The 12032-nt window shown below is 56.8% G+C and overlaps 1 protein-coding gene across 2 annotated transcripts; it reads left to right on the forward strand.

The window, feature by feature from the left end:
• The first annotated feature begins 442 nt into the window (after window positions 1–442).
• On the forward strand, window positions 443–9922 carry LOC115645279. Of its 2 annotated transcripts, none has more exons than XM_030549681.1 (4): window positions 443–569; window positions 3581–4257; window positions 6514–6717; window positions 7779–9922. In XM_030549681.1, the coding sequence occupies exons 2-4, from the start codon at window positions 3720–3722 to the stop codon at window positions 8819–8821; spliced, it is 1785 nt and encodes a 594-aa protein (XP_030405541.1). In that variant the 5' UTR covers window positions 443–569; window positions 3581–3719; the 3' UTR covers window positions 8822–9922. The 2 variants fall into 2 exon arrangements, with proteins under 2 accessions (XP_030405541.1, XP_030405542.1); XM_030549682.1 differs by lacking the exon at window positions 443–569 and adding an exon at window positions 1239–1311.
• The last annotated feature ends 2110 nt before the right edge of the window (window positions 9923–12032 follow it).

The following is a 12032-nucleotide window of genomic DNA, read 5'->3' on the forward strand; positions in this document are numbered from 1 at the left end:
CACGCCACATCTGAGCACCTCCTCCTAGATATTTATGGAGGTAGGGGAGGTAGGGGAGCATTACTGTCCCCCCGTTTAGTGCCGGGACCCGAAGCACAGCAAGGCTAGGGGATGTGGCCAAGGGTACCCAGGAAGGCTGTGGCAGAGCCCATGGTAGAGGCCACCTCTCCTGGCCTGAGAGCTTCTTTCCACCTGTTGGTTCGGTGCTGGGGAGCTCAGCCAGGCAGAGAGGAGGGAGAGGAGGGAGAAGGCAGCATTTGTGCAGCCCAAGGGGAGGGGGGCGCCCGTTCACAGGGTGCCTCCAACGAGCAAACCCCGCAGATGACACCCCCCCGCACCCCCTTTGGAGAACGAGCCTCCGTGGGGCGGGAGCCAGCAGAGGGCAGCAGCAGGCCCGCCGGCGGCGCGTCGAGCCTGCCACTCGCAGGCAGAGGAAATGAAGGCGAGTTCCTCCGAGTCAGGAGCCATTAGCCCGAGAGGCTGGAGCGCCCAGCGCGGGGAGCCGGAGCCGGAGCCGGAGCCCAGCCCGCGGCGGAGGGGCCCGAGCTGCCGCCGGGCGCCCTGCTCAGGTGGGACGGGGCCGCTTGGCCCCCGCAGCGGGGCTGGGAGTTCGCGGACGAGGGCGCCGCGCCTGGCCGCCCTCCCCCTCCGGGCGCCCCCGGGAGCCGAGCCGAGCCGAGCTCTGCCGGGGGGCGACGCGGGCTCTGGCCGCGGGACGCACTTGCTGCTGCGCGGGGCGGCGGGAGCGCGGGTCCCCGCACGGGGCTGGGGCTGCCCCGCTGGCCAGGGCCCTTCCCTGGCCCCAGAGCTTGGGCCGCCGGGCGAACCCCGGGGGCTCCGCGCGTCCTTCCCCGCCGCAGCGGCGGCTCGGCCGGGCTGGAGCCGAGCCAGGCGCCGGGCGGGGGGAGGCGGCACCGCGGAGCCCGCCCGCCCGCGGCTCCCATTGTCCTCGGCCGGGGCGCCCCGGGCTGGGCGCGCTCTGCCGCCGGGTGCGGGGCGGCAGCTGCAGGGGGCGGTGCTGGCCTGCCCGGGGTGCGGGGGCCCAGGCGTGCCGGACCCGCCCCCGGCTCATCCCGGCCCCGGCCGGCCCCGCTGCCCGCCGCGGCGGAGACCCTGCGGGGGAGGGGAGCGCGAACAAAAGGCTGCGCCTGCCGGCCCCGCCGCTGCCGCAGGAGCAGCCCGGGGGGCAGGGCGCGGGGGGCCGGCCCGAGCCCCCAGCCGGGCGGGCTGCGCTCGCAGGAGGCCTCGGAGCGGCTCAGCGCTGGGGCGGGGGGAGGCGAGCAGAGGAGATTAGCTCCCCAGCCCGCCGTGGTATGCAGAAAATGCTGAGCTTGGCGGGGGGGGGGTGTGTGTGTGCACGGTCTGGCTGTGCGTGTGTGTGTGTACACGGTATGGTTCTGTGTGTGCGCGCATGGTATGCTTTGTGTGTGTGTATATATGGTATGGCTCTGTGCGCACGGGGTGCGTGTGCACACGGTCTGGCTCTGTGCGTGTGTGTGTGCACACGGTCTGGCTCTGTGTGTGCATGCATGGTATGGCTTTGTGTGCATGTGTGTGTACATGGTATGGCTCGGCTCTGTGCACACGGGGAGTGCATGTGTGTGTGCACACGGTCTGGCTCTGTGCGTGTGTGCACACGGTCTGGCTCTGTGTGTGCGTGCGTGCATGGTATGGCTTTGTGTGCATGTGTGTGTACATGGTATGGCTCTGTGTGTGTGTGTGTGTGTACACGGTATGGTTCTGTGTGTGCGCGCATGGTATGCTTTGTGTGTGTGTATATATGGTATGGCTCTGTGCGCACGGGGTGCGTGTGCACACGGTCTGGCTCTGTGCGTGTGTGTGTGCACACGGTCTGGCTCTGTGTGTGCATGCATGGTATGGCTTTGTGTGCATGTGTGTGTACATGGTATGGCTCGGCTCTGTGCACACGGGGAGTGCATGTGTGTGTGCACACGGTCTGGCTCTGTGCGTGTGTGCACACGGTCTGGCTCTGTGTGTGCATGCGTGCATGGTATGGCTTTGTGTGCATGTGTGTGTACATGGTATGGCTCTGTGTGTGTGTGTGTGTGTGTACACGGTATGGTTCTGTGTGTGCGCGCATGGTATGCTTTGTGTGTGTGTATATATGGTATGGCTCTGTGCGCACGGGGTGCGTGTGCACACGGTCTGGCTCTGTGCGTGTGTGTGTGCACACGATCTGGCTCTGTGTGTGCGTGCATGGTATGGCTTTGTGTGCATGTGTGTGTACATGGTATGGATCGGCTCTGTGCACACGGGGAGTGCGTGTTTGTGTGCACGGTCTGGCTCTGCGTGTGTGTGTGCACACGGTCTGGCTCTGTGTGTGCGTGCGTGCATGGTATGGCTTTGTGTGCATGTGTGTGTACATGGTATGGCTCTGTACATGGGGAGTGCATGTGTGCACAGTCTGGGTCTGTGTGTGTGTGTGCACACACGGACTGGCTCTGTGTGTGCGCGCATGGTATGGCTTTGTGTGCATGTGTGTGTACATGGTATGGCTCTTTGCACACTGGGAGTGTGTGTGTGTGCACGGTCTGGCTGTGCGTGTGTGTGTGTGCACAGTATGGTTCTGTGCGTGCGTGCATGCTATGGCTTTGTGTGTGTGTATATGGTATGGCCCTGTGCGCACGGGGTGCGTGCACACCATCTGACTCTGTGCGTGTGTGTGTGCACACGGTCTGGCTCTGTGCACGCAGTCTGGCCCTGTGCGTGTGTGTGTACACGGTATGGTTCTCTCTGTGTGTGCATGGTATGGCTCTGTGTGCGTATGTGTGTACGTGGTATGGCTCTGCACACGGGGGTGTGTGTGCACAATATGGTTCTGTGCACACAGTATGGCTGTGTGTGTATGCATGGTATAGCTGTGTGTGTGTGTGCACGCTATGGTTGTGTGTGTGTGTGTATGTGTCCATGGTATGGGTGTGTGTGTACACTATAGCTTATATTTTATAACCTATTGAGTAATATCTACAAATGAAATAATATCACAAAACCAAATTCTGAAGTCACTTTGAAATGAGACGTCAGACCGTTCTGTCTGGATAAGGTCTCAAGGGATCATTTCAAGCCTTGTCCAAACGCTTGGTTTCTTTGTTTTTTCCCTCTCTAAACCGAATTTCGCAGGGATGGGCAGGTTCCCATGGAACGGTTCAATTTTGACAAAGGGGCATTTTCTGACAGAAAACCAGGGTTCTGCTGGGCAATTTTGGACCGGGTCTGATATCCAACTGTTTCGGTACTTCACTGGTCCCCATCGCTGTGGTCTCTGTGCACCTTGCAGTCCTCATAACTCCCCAGTGAGGCCAGGAAGCAGTATTATCCCCATTCACACATGGAGAAACTGAGGCACACAGAGCTTAGCAGGACTGGCAAGTCTCTCTTCTGTAATGCATGTCTGACAGAGCAGGTGTTAGCTCTGGTTCTCCACCCACGGAGGATCCCAGGCTTGGAGTGGGCTGCCAGGTCTCGCTGGGGGTTATTAACTCTTCCACTACAAGATGGATTGTCTAAGGAGGGTGCTTAGACTGCCCGTGTTTACCTCTGGCTTTCTCTCTTCCCTCAGGTGTTTTCAAGCTGGGATGAGCATCTCCCCCGCCACCTGGCACTCTGGAGCAGTTATTTAATCTCCCCAAGCCACCCATCTCTGTCCGGATTTGTGTCCGGGAGCAGGATTGGCTCCAGGCTGTTTTCCCCCTGGCACCATGGATTCCTCAGCTGCTCTGGCTTCTGCTCCTCCTTCTTCAGCTCCCTCTGGGTCCCGGAGCCCGATGTTTTCCTCAGGAGCCGACCGAGAGGAGTGGGGACCTAGGTTCAACTGTGCCCCTTCCACTTCTGCCGCGGCCTCCCAGGGGTTGGCCGCATCTGGCCGGAAGAGGAAAGCCAACTTCTCCAACGATGAGACAGAGACTCTGGTCTGGAACGTGGTTCGGCACTTCAGCGCCCTCTACGGCTCCGAATCCCTCCGAGCTCACCCTGTGCGGCGGAAGCAGCTGTGGACCCAGATCCAGAGCCGGGTCAACTTCCTGGGCTACACCGAGCGCTCCATCGATGACCTCAAGCACAAGTGGCGAGACCTTCGGCTGGACGTCAAGAAGAAGATCACCTCCAAGAAGCATCCCCCTATGAACAGGGCAGGGGGGCCTCTCCACAAACCCCGCCTCACTCCCCTGGAGAAGATGGTGGCCTCCACCTTCTTACAGGCCAGCCATGATTCAGAGCCCGAGATCATCTTTGATCCCGGTGAGCTAAGCTTTGGGTTTCTCTGATAGCAGGTCTGGTGCGCATGAGCTCACAATGGTGGTAGGGTCAGGGAGGTCTATGGGTAAAGGAGATGGAGCCAGAAGACCATTCCTCCAGGAAAAGGGGCTTTCATAATCATCTGTTTTCCATCCAGTTGTCACCATCTGAACACATCAGCCTCACCTAATAGTAATGTAACAAATCCCTGGCCCTCTGGGACTTTTTGTGGTGAACATGTACTTACTATGCTAGCTCAGAGAGGATGGTGAAAAAAGACTTGTCAGTTTTGCCTTTTTACTAGTCAGTTTCCTTTTTGGGTTTTGCTGCAGTAGGAGAATACTGTAATGTCTCGGTGGCAAAGGCTGCTGGGAAATATTTATACTCAAATAGCCAAACTAAAGGAAATAGTTTTCCCTGGAATTTAAAAAAAAAAATGGTGGAAATATTCCTGTTGATCTTCGGTTTTGTAAAACTTTTTTGTTTTTAAAAACGTCTATATACTGCGTCTCGCATGATCACATCCTTTTTACAGGTGACTTGCAGGGGGAGAGGTCATGGGTTTGTGCCCCCTTTTGACTACATGGGTATGTGTTCTTCTGAGTTAACAGTGCCACTGTGAAATAGCTCTGGAGCTGTGCAGAGTGGTTGCGTGTGCTGACACGTTGTGCTCACTTGAGCTTTAGCCTATATCCGCAGCTGAGCCAGCCAACGCGAGTTCAGAGCTTTTGTGTGTGGGCAGGATTTGGGCAGCACTCGAGTTAACTCTGCAGTGACGACAAGTCCTCAGGTGTATCAAGTAGGGTTGACAAGTTTCTCCCCCCCCATCCAAAAATCAAAAGGGGGGGGATGGGGTGGCACAAGGGACTCAGCTTGGTTTTACATTAAAAGAGAGCAGAGGAGACTTACATGTCTTCCGGGGAGACTCTTTGCTCTACTGTGGAACGTGAAGGAACGTGACATCAGACAAATCATGCAAGAGTCACCCGATGAAGGCGCTGATTCAGCAAAGCACTTATGCACCTGTCTAACTTTTTAAACATACTTAAGGCCATCCCTGTTAATCAAAGCACTTAAGCACATGCTTTTACTTCAGTTATACTTACCCACATGTGCTTAAAGTTAAGCACGTGCTTAAGTGCTTTGGTGAATTGGTGCTAAAGCTAGCCATGTGCTTAATTACCTTGCAGAAGTGGGGCCTAACTGAGAGAGTGATTAAAATTCTGTTTTATTTGCTTTTTGTTACCCACTATTTGACTCAAATACAGGAGACACACGTGGGAGAAAAACCTCTGGGTTAAAGACTCTCTCCCTCTCCCCCTCCTCCAACGAACCATGGAACAAGCTCCTAGTCCAGATGTCTGGAACTGCCAGTAAAGCAGGGAAGACCAGAGTGGACATTCTCAATATGCTGAAGATCAAACAGACAAAACCTCAGAACTTTGGTTCTTTTGTTCGTTTGTTTATAAAGACCCATTTCAGGCAGCCTTTTATACCTTGTAGAGGACCAAAAATAAATAAAAGGGGCCAAATCCAATTTTCGTTCCCTTTGCTGGTCACCTTTAAGTTCAGATCAGACCACTAGCTTTTGGTGAAGGAGGGACGTACAAGCACGAACTGTTAGTTTAAATATATACTGCAAAAATCCTGGCTGGTTTTGGGCTAGACATGGCTTATATAAAAACACAATGGAAATATCCTCTTGGACTTAATAGAAAATCCTGATCTTTCTGTAAGGTGTTTTTTGGACCGTCCCAGAGAGCTGATCAGAGAATGATCTCCCTGCTAGGTAATTGTATAGGACCATTCAGAAAACCCATAGAAAGGATTTAGTTCACTTAAGTTCTGTAGTTTGTTGGAGTAATTTTTACATGCCCCTGTGGGTTTCATCCCAGTTCCAATGGCTGGGTGAAGCTAGACAAATTCAGATTGGAAATAACACATACGTTTTTAATAGTGAGAGTAATTAACTGTTGGAAGAATTGACCAAGGGTGGTGGTGGATTCTCCATCACTGACCGTTTTCAATCAAGGTGGGATGTTTTTCTAAAGGATTTGCTCTAGGAATCATTTTGGGGCAGTTCCCTGGCCTGTGTGATGCAGGCAGTCAGATCAGATGATCACAATGGCCCCTTCTGGCCTTAGGATCTCTGAAAAGTCCTATAGGATGTTTCCCTAGGGGAATCCTAGCCAATGATACACGAAGCCTAAGGAATGATAGTCTCTATCCTCTTAAGTCAATCGTCTCTTTCTCCTGCAGACTTGTTCTTCCCAGGTGCGTCCAAGCAATCGATCATGTCCTTCCAGCCTGCAGTCAGCCACCCCAGCATCTACATAGACACCAATGGGCAGCCCTCCTCTTTGCCTGATGTGGAAGGTTCCGCTGTGCCCCGGCTCGCAGTCCAGAGTCCAGACCCTTCTGTGATCTGTGAATACAGCCGAGGCGAGGGGCAGAGCAGCTCAGGTAGGGGTGATGGGGAAGCTGCCCACAGCTACAGCAAAAGCCAGGCTGACTGTCCGGGGCATAGGCCTCTTTGATAGCTGGGGGCAGCAGTTGCTGGTGCCTGTTAAAGGGTCAGCCAGGGAATCCTGAGCATGGGTCTGACAATGACTTCTGTGATGCACTGTCTCCAGCAGGCGCTGCAGTAGGGATGCTGTAGAAGGCCCAGGCGTGGTTACTTTTGTTGTTAAAAATGGTGAAATGATTGTGACTCAGAACCTGGGCCAAGCATGTTCATTCCGTAATCCCAGTGAAGTTACACCAGGAATGGAGTAGGGTCCCATAGTCAAATCTCAGACCTCCACACACTCCTAGAGAAACTCTTTGCAAGGACGTGTCCCCACTGTCAGCTTCGAACAGCCTAGTGGTTAGCTTCAGGACAAACACTTGTGCGTTCATAATGCTCAAACTGTGGGTAACTATTCCAGCGCTCCTGCCTTCTAGTGTCCAGGTCTCCTAACGCAAGAACAAGGAGATGGTCAATGAAACGAAAAGGCAGCGAATTCCAAATTGATCTAAGACAATAGAACATTTTTCCTGCAGCACACAAGTTCCCTGTGGAACTCACTGCCACAGGATGTCGTCAAGGTCAAGAATTTAACAAGATTCCAAGAGAGATTGAGCATTTATATGGATGAGCAAAATATCCAGCATCATCCAACTTAATCCTCAAAAAGATGTTGGAAGGGATGTGACAGCCTCAAAGTATTGGGATTTAGGAGGAGACTCCCACTGGGGGCCAGATTATCCCATATCTGCTACCGCAGGCTTTTTACACCTGCCAGCAAAGTAGCTGGTTCTGGCCACTGTCGGGAAAGGAATGTTCCTGTTGGGTCTGACCAGCGCCCATGCAGCCCTGCCAGGGTGTGTGTGTCTGTGGCTGCTTTGAGTGATTTTTTTAGTAAGATGATGATCCTGGGGCGGTTCCAGGGCTGTGGGGAGAGGGGACTGATTGGGAATCTAATGCATGGTGCTAAAGGGGGTGAAGCTGATAGACTGACCTACTAGCTTCTCTTCTCTTTCAGCTGAATCAGGGCCGGAGCTGCGGACTCCAGAGATGTCGGCAATGTCCCCGCCTCTGAGAAATGAGTCCCTCGTCTCCTACGCCTCTATGTCGGAGGAGGAAGAGCGGGAAGGCCAGGAGGTGGACGGGTGCCCCGGTGCAGCGATGGGCCTTCAGCCTGGCCCGGAGCCCCAGCTGTCGGCAGAGGACAGCGCGAAGGCATCCCGGCAGGCCATGCTCATCCGCCGGTGCAATTCCCAGGGCTCCATGAGCTCCCTCCCCGAGGACACGCTCAATCACGTGGACGCTCACGCAGACTGGGCCCACGAAGGGGTCTCTGACATCCCCTCCTTGGGCAGGGTGCTTGACGCCTCCCAGCCGGAAGAGGAGGAGGGCAGCCAGGGCCCTGAGGTGGGCTCCTTGCCCAGGGTACTGATGGGGCCCACGTGGGAGAAGCAGCAGCAGGAGGAGGAGCAGCAGCAGCAGCAGGGGCGCTCCCCACTGCATGGCGCGCTCACCGAGGAGTCCCTGCCCTCCTCCGCCTCACCTCAGGAGGACCAGCCCCCCGCCCCGGTGCCACCGCCGCGGGGCCTGGGCTGCTCTTGGCTGCGGGAGGGCAGGAGGGAGAGCTGGAGGACTAACATCCACCGCCTGCTGGACCTGGAGGAGCAGTGGGACCAGCTGTACCACCAGGAGCTGGCCATGTGGCAGGAGGAGCGGGCCACGCAGCGCGAGGAGCGGGCGCGGGACAGGGAGCTGCAGTTCCGCCTGCTGGGCGTCCTGACGGACATCCGGGACGAGCTGCGCTACCTGCGGCAGGAGCGGGCCAGCGCGCGCCAGAGCCAGGCCCCGCCCGCTGAGGCGGGGCCCGAGGCCAGCGGGCTCTTAGACCAGCCACCCAAAGTGGAAGTCAGCTTCCCCGGGCCGACCCTGGGCAGCGCCGGCTGGGGGGAGAGCGCCATGGCCAGCAGGAACCCCTATGGCAGCCGAGGGCGGGGGCGGCGCCGGGGACGGCCGCGCGGCTCCGCCTCCAAACACAGACGCCTCTTCCTGACCAATAGCTAGGAGCGGCTGGGGGCTGTCAATTCCAGTGACGGACATGGTGTGTGGACAGCCCTCCCGGAGCCTGGGGTCGAGCGCACGGGGTGGGCACGCAGCATGCGCCTGGACATGGAAGGGCAGGCTTGAGTGTTGGGGGGGATGCGTGCGACGGGGGCTGTGTGTGTGTGCTGGAGGTGTGTGTGAGGGGGAGAGAGAGAGGCATCTGGGAATATGCCTGGTGTGCAAACGCATCGGTGCATGTGTGTGAGCTGGGGAGTTGAGCGTGCCTGTGTAAGTTTGACAGGTGTGGGTGCAGTTTGAGCATCTGTGCACCAGCACCTGTTGGGGGAGGGTATGTGGGGGGAAGTGTGCAAGCCTGTGGTGTGTGTGTCTGTGAGAATGGTGTGTGAATGCATGGGCTGCAGGTGTGACTGCAGCTGTGTGTGTGTGGGTGAATGCATGTGCTTGTGAACTTGCAGCTGCAAATGTGTAAGCAATGCACAGGTGTGAGCATGTGGCATGTGTACAGGAGGGCTCTGCAGGGCTGGTGTGCAGTGGGGAGTGTATGAGGCTGCAGTGTTGTGTGTCTGAGTGCAGGCGGGGAGCATATACTGCATTCTGCGTGTGCACATGTGAGTCCAGTGTGTCTGAATGAGGCAGCCATGTGGCAGGAGAACGGGAAGGTGAGTGTGAGTAGCCCTGGGAGGCTGTGATTGGTTGGCAGGGAGCATGGGGGGGGTTTCTGTGGCACGAGCGTGAGCATGTGTGTTAGTGCAGCTGGGAGTGTTAGTGCACAGTCCACATACACAGGATGTGTGTGCACACAGCTGGATGTCCATGCCCATGTGGGAGTGCCAGCTATGGCAACGGTTGAGTGCAGGGCATGCAGGAGGGGCATGTATCAGGCACGCTGTGTGGGTGTGAGGGGTGTGAGTGACTGACTGTGATTGCACCCCAAGAGGTGCGTGCACAGGAGTGTGTGACTGCCCGGCAGGGCACGTTGAGGGCACAGGGACAATCAGGCAGCAGCGCACTTGTACAAGCAGGAGCGGCTGGGGGTGGAGGCTGAACGCACGGGGAGGTGAGTCCGAACAGCAGTGGGAGGGTGCGTGTCTGTTGTGCATTTAGGAGAGATGCTTGCATTGCGGAGGGGGTGTCCGTGGAGCCGGAGGGAGGGTGCTATTTTAAGGCAAGGCCTTGTAGGGGTGGCTGAGTGAAAGGGCTGCGCTTCTGCATCTGGGAAGTGTACGTACGTGTCACCCGGGGCATGTTCGCGCCGGGGGTAGATGTGCGAGTGCGCTAGGCTGAGTAGGGTTGCTACTTTCTGGGGGGGAAGGGAAATTAGGAATAGTCGCTGTCCTGCGAGAACATTTTATGCAAATCATTTAATGACCTAATTTGCATATAACCATAAACTTCTGTTTAAAAAAAAACAACCCCAAACCCAAGCCGTTGTGTGGACTCAGTGCTGGTTAAAGCTGCGGGGATGGGCACTGCACCCATTCTTGGTTAATAGTCAGTGCCACTTTAGATGCCGCTCCTCTGGCTCCGAAATGCAGCTTCTCCCTGCAGCTCCTTCTCCCAGGCTCTCCTGGGGCAGGCTGGTCAGTGGCTGGAGGACAATGGGTGAGTGCAAGGCCTGTCCCAGGGCACGGATGGCTACCTGGGCACTGGCTTTCCTGAGCGGAGGGCTGATAGGCAGGATGGTGTGAATCCAGCCAAGGGTGAGTCATTGGCCTGCCGGATCCTGCATCTGCATACACCTGTTCCCTGGTATAATGCCCGGGGTTCCCAAATAGCTCCTGAGCTGACTGAGAACTCCATCAACTGTCTCTCCAGGTGGGACACCTCTTAACAGACTCCCCAGCTGGCTGGCAGGCAACACGTCTCCTGGAGCCAGACTGGCTGTGGGAAGTAAGGGGCAATTCAAGCCGGGGGTGACTGGACTCTGTTGCCCTGCTGGGCAGAGAAGCGTGGTTTGAGCCGTGCAGGGCGAGGACTTGACCCTTCCGTCTTTGGTTCGACTCGGTCCCTGCCTCACTTGTGGCCAGCTGATCAACCCTGCCATGACGGGGCTGCTCAGTTCCTGCCTGGGCCTTGTGGGTGCAGCGTGGTAAGGATGGCTGCCAGAGTGGGTCCCCGGATGCGCAATCGTGGAGCAGTATGTGGAGGGGTGCCCGCCAGGTGCCACTTGGCACGGTGGTGGTATCCATTGCCTGATGGCTTCCTTCCTTTCCTCTCTGGTGCCAGGTGTGTGTGGACCCTGCTGCACAGACCAGCTGGGGTTGTGCCAGCCAGGTGACGGGATGGCCCCCTGTGATCCATCCGGTGTCTGGCCAGACTTGCCGCCATCTCAGTCATATTGGCCATTAGGGGGCTCATTGCTCTTGTGCCCCTCCCCCGGCGTGCTTTGCCCAGCTCGGCTGTGTGTTCACACTCAGGCAGCACTTTGGTTTTCTGTGCTCCTTCTGCTCACTACCATCAGCTGGTCACTCAGAAACTGAGCCAGCCTGGCCATACCAGGCAGCGCTCCATGGCTCTACCCAGAATCGTGGTACCGAGTGTGCTCAGGTCTGGGCTGGATTTTCCCATGTGGAGATGAGACCCACCAGGCAGCTCCGTCTGCTTCCGGGCAGCTCCTCCTGGCGGAGTCATAGCAGAACTGGGCCCTCTTCTCCACTCCGCGTAGCATTCTCCAGGGTAGCCTTGGGGAGCCTGCAGACCTGGGAAGGGGAGTGCAGCTCCTTCCATGGCCAAGGGGGGTGGACCGCAGAGCCATCCAGCCCAGAGTTAGATGCTGCTGAGTGAATAGACCCTGGAAACGTTTCCTGCGAGGATTCGTGCCCTGGGCATGTTCCATTCATTTCTAATTTAGAAGCAGAAAGGCTCTTTTCCTGTTTTCAAGCCAGCCCTGCTGTGCGGTGCCCCCTCGCGACACGCTTCACCCCCGTCGGTGTGAATCGGCTATTGCCAGGGAGGTCAATGAAGGAGCTGGCCGTGTGCTTTTGAGCGAAACCTTGTTCGCTCCACATTGCAAGCATGAGAACTGTGCCCACCCGGGGCTCCTGGAAGCAGTGTTCGCACGTGCGTGTGCCAACCAAGGAATGTGTTTCCCAGGTAAGAGGAAGGCAGCAGCATCTGATGGGGGCATGGCACTGCACTGGGGCATATTACTCATGTCCTGCAGAGCTAATTAATGCACTGGGGCCTGGGCTTGAGTGGAAGTGGACCTTGG

This window comes from Gopherus evgoodei, chromosome 2 (assembly GCF_007399415.2).
Source record: "Gopherus evgoodei ecotype Sinaloan lineage chromosome 2, rGopEvg1_v1.p, whole genome shotgun sequence".
NCBI classification, from domain to species: Eukaryota; Metazoa; Chordata; order Testudines; family Testudinidae; genus Gopherus; species Gopherus evgoodei.

Bases quoted from the DNA above. Each gene is read 5' to 3' on its own strand.
- LOC115645279 (XM_030549681.1), top strand. From the start codon at position 3,720: ATGGATTCCTCAGCTGCTCTGGCTTCTGCTCCTCCTTCTTCAGCTCCC. The intron at 4,258-6,513 runs GTGAGCTAAGCT...TTTCTCCTGCAG, and splicing joins CGAGATCATCTTTGATCCCG to ACTTGTTCTTCCCAGGTGCG. The intron at 6,718-7,778 runs GTAGGGGTGATG...CTTCTCTTTCAG, and splicing joins CGAGGGGCAGAGCAGCTCAG to CTGAATCAGGGCCGGAGCTG.